General features: G+C 44.1%; 1 protein-coding gene across 1 annotated transcript; it reads left to right on the top strand.

Annotated features, from left to right (window-relative positions):
* The first annotated feature begins 236 nt into the window (after nt 1-236).
* TTR (transthyretin) lies at nt 237-6,456 on the top strand. The gene is given in 5 exon segments (XM_060310715.1): nt 237-305; nt 1,311-1,441; nt 4,964-5,031; nt 5,034-5,098; nt 6,349-6,456. Coding segments are annotated over 5 exon segments (441 nt in total).
* The last annotated feature ends 1,818 nt before the right edge of the window (nt 6,457-8,274 follow it).

Here is an 8,274-nt window from a genome sequence, read left to right as displayed (position 1 = left end):
TCAAATGACCTGTTAAGAATATTTCATAGAGCTAATGTTCTGACGCTCTAATCTGTCTAGGCAAGTTTCATATTTGTGTGGGTTACTTATTCTCCCTTTGTTGACTAAGTCAGCAGTCAGAATCAGCAGGTTTGGAGTCAGGTTGGCAGGGCTCAGGAGGCTGGCTGGGGAGAAGTGAGTATAAAAGCCTGAAGCTGGGAGCAGCCCTTCTCAGAGACCCACCGGTCCTCGGCAGAATGGCTTCTTCCTGTCTGTTCCTCCTTTGCCTCGCTGGACTGGTATTTGTGTCTGAGGCTAGCCCTGTGGTGAGTGTTCGACTCTTTGAAGTCCTTTCATATGTCTCCTGTGGACGAAGAGACTCCTTCCTGCTTTGCCAACCAGCTTTTGTTAGTAGGGCCAGGGCACCCAGCATCTATTTTTAAACATCATTGATTCAAACTTCAAAAACAATGAAATTCTGCAGAGCTCACTGAACTGGGGCTTGGATCCTGGGTGCTCTCCTTTATGGCTTTGCAGTGGTGCCTCAATTTCCTCAGATAAATGGTAGAAATAAAGATCCGATATTCCAGAAGCTGTTACTATTGAGTTTTCAGAAGCTTGACATTTGGTAAAGTTGATTTCCCTTTAGCTAATCAAAAAGTATGTAGTGATTAACCTCTGAAAGGCTTGGCAGACAACGTTCTAGTCAGATATCTAACTCTTAAATCCTGAGAATTCCCTGGTGGCCCAGTGGTTAAGCCCCGGCCCTTTCACTGCTGCGGGCCCCGGGTTGACCCCTGGCTGGGGAACTAAGATCCCGCAAGCTATGCAGTACAGCCAAAAAGAAAAAGAAAAAAAATTCTTAAATCCCGTAGGAGAATTAACTAAAACTATAAAAAGGATCATGAAATCATCTGACATTATTTTACAGCGACTAGTAAGAGGGAATCACTACAGCAACAACTGAGTAAAATGCTCTCAGGAAAAACTATTTAGTCCCATGGCACAGTACATCTTTGCAGTAATTCCACTCAAATGACGAGGCTTACTGAAGCAACTGTTCTCAGAGGGCCTATTTGCTCCCTTCAAGTTCATTATACACGCCCCCGCTGGAGCACAGCATGTCCAGAGGCAGAAACCATTCCTTCTTCGGAGACAATCACGTCTTTGCTACACTGAGTGAGGGAAGCTCATTAACCATCAACACTTCCGTAGCTGGAAACGGGATTCGCCTGTCCTTTCTGCCTCGCTCCAAATTGAAGGTCACAAAGGACGCATCCTGTCACTCTGAGCAACTTTGTTGACTTGTCACTTGTTTTCTCTCTGCCCAGGGCTCTGGTGAATCCAAGTGTCCTCTGATGGTCAAAGTCCTAGATGTGGTCCAGGGCATTCCTGCTGTGAACGTGGGCGTGAAAGTGTTCAAAAAGGCTGCTGACGAGACCTGGGAGCCGTTTGCCTCGGGGTGAGCTGCCCGGGGAACCCAGATGGAGGACTTGGTTATACCTTCCCGTTCCCCCGCCACTTGTTAGAGAGAGGGGCTCACATTGTTACCAGAAGGGGGGCCCTTTCCAGGGCCCGAGAGTGGGCTCTCATCTAACACTCGGAAATGAATTGTCCGAGGAGACGCACGTGCTGACAAAGCAAGAGACTTTATTGGGAAGGGGCACCCGGGCAGAGAGCAGCAGGGTAAGGGAACCCAGGAGGACTGCTCTGCCACGTGGCTCGCAGTCTCAGGGCTTATGGCGATGGGGTTAGTTTCCGGCTGTCTCTGGCCAATCATCTTGCTTGTGCCCATATTTGGTCTGACTCAGGATCCTTCCTGGTGGCAGGCACATCTCTCTGCCAAGATGGATTCTAGCTCGAGGGTTTCTGGGAGGTCGGCAGGACCTATGGGCTGGCTTCTCCTCCCTCCTTTTGGCCCCTCTCGGGTTCTTCCGATTAGTTTTCTGAGGCAGTGCCGTGTTCCTTATCGGGACCTCCTGTTGTGAGACAACTCATGCAAGCAGTTATTGTCGTACCTGGCCAAGGCGGGCGGTTTCGGTCAAAGGGTCCCTAACAACATCATTCACTAAAGGTCCACCAAGTAAACTGAAAATGTGGGCAGAGGGAAGGTGGATTCTGAGAAGGATGCCCTCTTGCCTTGTTCAGCTGCAAGTGACCAGGATCCTGAACAGCATTCCGGGCAGCTTCCTACTCCCCTCTACACTTCACCACATTTTGGGGTCATGAACCACATGAAAAGGGTGATGAAAACTATGAACTCCATGCCCAGAAAAATACACATATACACACATACAAAAACGTGTATATAATTTCAGGAATTCCAGATGCCTTGATGCCCTTGCATAACACTCCTTGTCTTGGAATGTTAGGAAAGATGTAGAATTTGTGTTGATTTATTAATGAAAGGAATGGAATCGAGGGGCTGCATGGAGGAGGTGACTGTCTGTAGTGTATCTGGATCATCCAGAGTCCAGAGCTGTTGTCTAGCAAACCCTGGTGGAGCATCTACTCTGTGAGGCTGGGGCTAGAGAAAGACACGTGACAGCAAGCACAGCCACAGATCAGCGTCACCATGCCCCACCGCTGGGAGCCCAAATGACTTCTCACCTTCACCAGATGCTCTATAACTTTCACAGAGTTCTTCCACCTCCACTAGCAAGAGTTTCAAAGAACATGCACATTAGTAAAATCTAAACCAACCAACTAAAAGAATGAACAACGAAGAAACACTCAGTACCAAGCGATACTGCTAAGTGTTTCTGTCCCCTGAGAAGAGAGTTTCTGTGGGTTTTCAATGAATCCCAAGAATCACATGATGATTCTTGAAATAGAATTTTTTCTTTTTTTTTTTTTTTACACATGATGATTCTTCATCCATCATTGGGAAGGTCATTTTCTTTAGTGTGGTTTCCACTGAGTTTTTATTTGTTAGTTCACTTATGTTTCTATAAGATGCCAAGAACACTGTGGAAATGCCAAGTTAAGAGAATATTCTAAGCATGAGACAGAACGGATGCTAAAAACATTCAGATGAAAATAAAGAAAGAAAGAAAAGAAAAAAAACAACATTCAGATGTTTGTGGGAATTTTTTTTCTGATGATAAGACAAAAAAGGGAAATCCAATATTTTCTTCCTGGCAAGGAAGAAAGATGGGAGGCTAATGAACAGTCAATAAAGACAACTTCCATTTTTACCTGTCTTAGTTTTTGCTATCTAATGGAGAGTGATTTCTAACACCAGCCATTGAGTAGGTACTTACATGGAAACAGAAATTGCCTAGTTTAAAAACAAAAAGGAGTTACCTAGTATTTGTTGACGGCAAAGAGTTACCAAGGAGCTTAATCATATAAACAATGAAAAAGTCAGATATGGGTTTCTCCTTGTATTTTGGGGTTCCCATCATGTGTACAAATGATACCGCCTCTGGAAGATACCCTCACACAACAGGGGAGAGAAGTGAGGCCCCCAGGTTCCCCAAGGGAACCGCAGTCAGAGAAGCTTATGGCCACTTCCAGGGGTAGTTACGAACCTTCGCCCAAACACCAACCCTGAATCGTAATGACTTTTTTTTTTTTAATGTTAACTGTCTGGCAATTAGTCTGCTAAAACCTAAATTGGAACATGTAGACACAGAAGTACGTTGAAAAGATTTTTAGCTTTCGGGAAAGGAAACCCATTGCAATAAAACGTCAAACAGTCTTTTCAACTGACAGCAAGAACTCCTCTCAGTTTTCTACGTATGAACAAAATCCCGTCACATCAAATTATCCAACAAGTTAATAAAAACAGATTTTCCTGAAACTGCACATCATTTAAGTCCTCCAAATTAGCGGCAGTCAGCTCAATCTGCCCTTGGTGGTTCCCCAGGGACTATGGACCCGTCGGTCAGGCTGGCTCTGCTGCAGGCTACCTGGGTGCCAGGTGGGCCCCAGGGAGGTCACAGCTTCAGTAACTGCCTTCCTGAGTGGCCTGGGCTGTCCCTCCTCCCCCACCATGATGGTTAGAGCTTCTTTGACCTTCCCACGCCTCACCCACAAGCCCCAAGTTAGCCCAGTTCAAACGCTTCCCTGAGTTTCTAGATGTTCCTCTATCTCCTGCCATTGGCCTGGAACCAGGGTTTTCATCTACAATTTCCCCCTCAAAACACTGAGGGGACAAGGCCCCTTGCTGGGGAAGCCGTTTACTTCCCTCCTTACTTTGTACTGTATGGGGAAGTGGCCAAAAATGTGTTTTTTGTTTATTAGTAATGGGTCCTGTTGGACTGAATGACTTAAGAATGTGTCTATTGCAATTAAAAGAGGTATCGTGTTTATATTAATGCTTTAAAGTTTGGTTACTCTGGGAGCATCAGTTTACAGGAGTGTAAATAGATGATAATGAATGCAATGAAGGATCCCACGTTAAAAGTGTACCTCTCTAGAAAACGTCAGTGTGGTTTTTTTCTTTTCTTTTTTTTATTGGAGTAAAATTGGTTTACAATGTTGTGTTAGTTTCTGCTGTACAACGAAGTGAATCAGCTATACGTATACATATATCGCCTCCCTCTTGGACCTCCCTCCCACCCCCCATCCCAGCCATCTAGGTCACCACAGAGCACCGAGCTGAGCTCCCTGTGCTATACAGCAGGTTTCCACCAGCTATCTATTTTACACATGGTAGCGTATTTATGACACAAGGTAGTGTATTTATGCGTAATGACTTTTTTGAAGTGAAACCTCATAAGAGAAAAAATCTACAATGAGCTTTTTGAAATATTCCTGACAAATTTCCTGTCAGTTAATTTTACAGTTACTAGAATTTTCCCTGTCCTGACCTAGTTGAGAAAAAAAAAAATATATATATATATATATACACATATATATATAATCACATACACAAACTGCACTTGTGTGTGTGCATGTGTGTGTGTGTGTGGTGTCACCTCAAAATGGCATTTATTCCCTCAATGCCTAACTTAACGTGGACTTTTGCACCTTCTAGGAAAACCAGTGAATTTGGGGAGCTCCATGGGCTCACAACAGATGAAAAACTTGTAGAAGGAATATACAAGTAGAATTAGACACCAAATCCTACTGGAAGTCACTTGGCTTTTCCCCTTTCCATGAATAGGCAGAGGTGAGTGGATGGATGCTTGTGTTGTTTTTTATTTTTTGTTTGTTTTCAATCCCAGAAAATGCACCGTTTGCACTTTGCACCCCTTGGAAAAGTCAGAAGGAACGTACTGTACTAGCACAGCTTCCCTTTCCCATTTCTACAATCAAAAATCCACAAAACTCTGAAAAGCAAACTTTTTCTCTCTTTGATGATAACTCATTTAGTAACATGACCTGAACTTACAAGATGCTCTTTAGAGATTTCATTCCTTCCACTGAATCCTATTGTCTGCTGAAGAAATATTAATATGTTGGATTATTAGGCAACCCTCCAGACCCCACTTAGGGTGTTATACAGCAAAAAATAAGTGCATCATTTTACTTCTCTAAAATCTGACAATTTTTTCATTCCAAAACACATCTGGCTTCCAGAGGTTTGGATAAGTGATTTCGGACAATGCATACAGAGACAGTAAATTCATAATAATAGCAACACAATAGATAACAGTTTTCAAGCATATACTACCACTGTTTTCTATATTTAACCAATGTGATCTTTGTAAACAACCCATGGGAGCCATTCCTATTATTATCCTTATTTTACAGGTGAAGAAAGTAAGGCACAGGGAAGTTAAATAACTTGCCAAGGTCACGGGGCCAGTAAGGGGAAGAGCAGTAATATTTACCACCAGGGCCCAGGCTGGGTTTAGCCTCCAGGTGTGCCTCAGCTTTCTTCCTGTGAGAAGTCACGCTAGAAAAAATAATAATAATAAAAATAAAGCCACATTTGTAACCCTTGTTTCACACTCTACTCCTCTGCCTATGAGGTAGTGGGAACCTCAAAGTTATCCATGGGCCCAATCTCCTTGTCTGTAATAATTCCTTAAGTCGTGTTAAACAGATGGCTGCCGTGGAAATAGAATCCAGACATGTCGGTCAGCGTTAAAGATCAACTAATTACGTGAGCAATTAGGAGCTCTGTGATTTCCCTCGGTCAGGTTAGGGCCACCCTGATTTTTAGTGTGAATCTCCCCAAAAAAGAGAGAGACCTGATTATACAGCCGGGAGTAAAGAATCTGGTGGAAAAGGCTGCGCAAGGCTCCAGCGGCTTAGCTGGCCAGCATATCTGGAGTTTTGCCTTTTGCTCACACTGCTCCAGAAAACAAAATAAGAAAGTAAAACTAATGTCTTTGGACTTGGAGTGGTCCCTCTGTCTGTGACTCACATTTGGAGGCTCTGCTGAAAAGCAATCCGGTCCGTGTTCCCTCCTAGGTGGTGTTCACAGCCAACGAGTCTGGCCACCGCCACTATACCATCATGGCCCTGCTCAGCCCCTGCACCTACTCCACCACGGCCCTCATCAGCGGCCCCAAGGAGTGAGGGGCACCTGCTTCGGTGGACCTGCAGGATGAGGGACAGGACTTCGTGTAACCAACAGCATTCCATTTTTATTAAAGCAGGGCTTTCACTTTATAGGCTATGTTAGAAACTCGGGCAGAGACAATAAAACATTCCTATTAAAGCACTTCCCATCTCACCATTTGATCTTGCTTTTTTTTATGCCCCTGTTGTCCTCTCGAATAAAAAAAAGAAACCAAATTTGACAGAAATGCAAAGGAACTCAAAGAACATCTCCAGCTGAACTCTGGGGGAAATCCAAATTTCCAATGTTTTCCAAGCTAAGCACATATTCGACCTCGTCCGCAGCTATTAAAAACACACATTCTGAAAATGAGAGAGCTTTCTTTTCCTCTCACCTTTGGTGAATAGCAAAAGGCAAATTCTAAGGGTCATCTTCTTTATTATGTGCATTTCCTTTAAGTGCTTCGCTGATTTCAAGAGTAGCCCAGCTCCACCGGGACAGAGTTACAGTGACTCAAGCCCTCTAATCTGGTTCAAAATGACCAGAGCCCACAGGCAGCTGACTTGGGGATGTGATCAGAGAACCCTCGCACCCCCAACTCACTTGGACTAACCCGAAATTCATGTACTGAGAGATTGCTGTACGCCAAGCATTCCTTTAGATGCTTTGAACCTAAATAAGATCCAGTGCCTGCGTAAAAAGCGCTCACATTCTTTTAAGAAGATAACTATGTCAACGTGATTTGACAAGGGCTATGGCCCAAGGCACCATACCTTGGCAGGAGGGTGGGAAAGAGGGATAGCAAACAGCCTGGAGAAGTCAGAGAGGGACTCGGAATAAGTTGCACTTGTTTGAAATTTGACTCTTAGCCATTTATCGGGTAGAAAAGGAGGACGTATTCTAAGTAAGGAGAGCAGAGATTGCAAGAGCAGGCCAAGGGAAAGAGCTTGATAAATTGAGAGAACAGATGGGGGATTAGAATATTGGATCGTAGTGGGTATCGAGGTGCACTAGGTTGTGCTACTGTAACAAACAACCCCAAATCTCTGTGCCTGAACACAAAGTTTATTTCTCATGAGTGCGAAGTCCAGTGCAGAAGTTCATGTTCTGGTGACCCTCCACATGGAGGTGGCTTTCCTCCACATGGTGACTCAGGGCCCCAGTTTGATTTATTTTGAGGGACACCTAGTCAGCAGGCTGGAGGAAGAAATTATGGTATTAGCTACCTCTGCACTGAAGTGTCACACATGATTCTCCCTGACATTTCACAGGCCAGAACTAGTTACACGGTCCCATTCAGATGCACTGAGCAATATGGTCCCCAGCTGAGAGTCATTTCCCAGAACAACTCTACAGTCTGGAAAAAAGCACTAATCTGTGTTGGTCAACAACCATCTCTGTCACAGTAGGGCTGGTAGTGGTGGGAAATGAGGCTGGAGTGGAGGCTGATGGCCCTGATGTCACCTTGATTTGGGGCTTCTACCCTCCAGAACTGAGAGAGAGAACCATGTGTCTCTGCCTTCCTATGGCTGCCTTCTTACTGGATTATAATCTCTTTTATTTTTTAAATATACATTTTATTGTGGTAAAAAAACACATAAAATTTATCATCTTAACCATTTTTAAGTGTTCAGTTTGTAGTGCTAAGTATTTTCACATTATTGTGAAACAGAGCTCCAGAACTTTTTCATCTTGCAAATCTGAAACTCTATACCAATTAAACAACAACTCCCCTTTGCCCCCTCCACGTGGCCCCTGGGGACTACCATTCTGTCTTCTGTGTCTATGAGTTTGACTACTTTAGATCCTCATATAAGTAGAATCAAACAGTATTT

This window comes from Globicephala melas, chromosome 13 (assembly GCF_963455315.2).
Source record: "Globicephala melas chromosome 13, mGloMel1.2, whole genome shotgun sequence".
Taxonomy (NCBI): Eukaryota; Metazoa; Chordata; class Mammalia; order Artiodactyla; family Delphinidae; genus Globicephala; species Globicephala melas.
The sequence above is the reverse complement of the archived record's forward strand: the minus strand, read 5'-3'. Positions and strand labels throughout refer to the sequence as shown.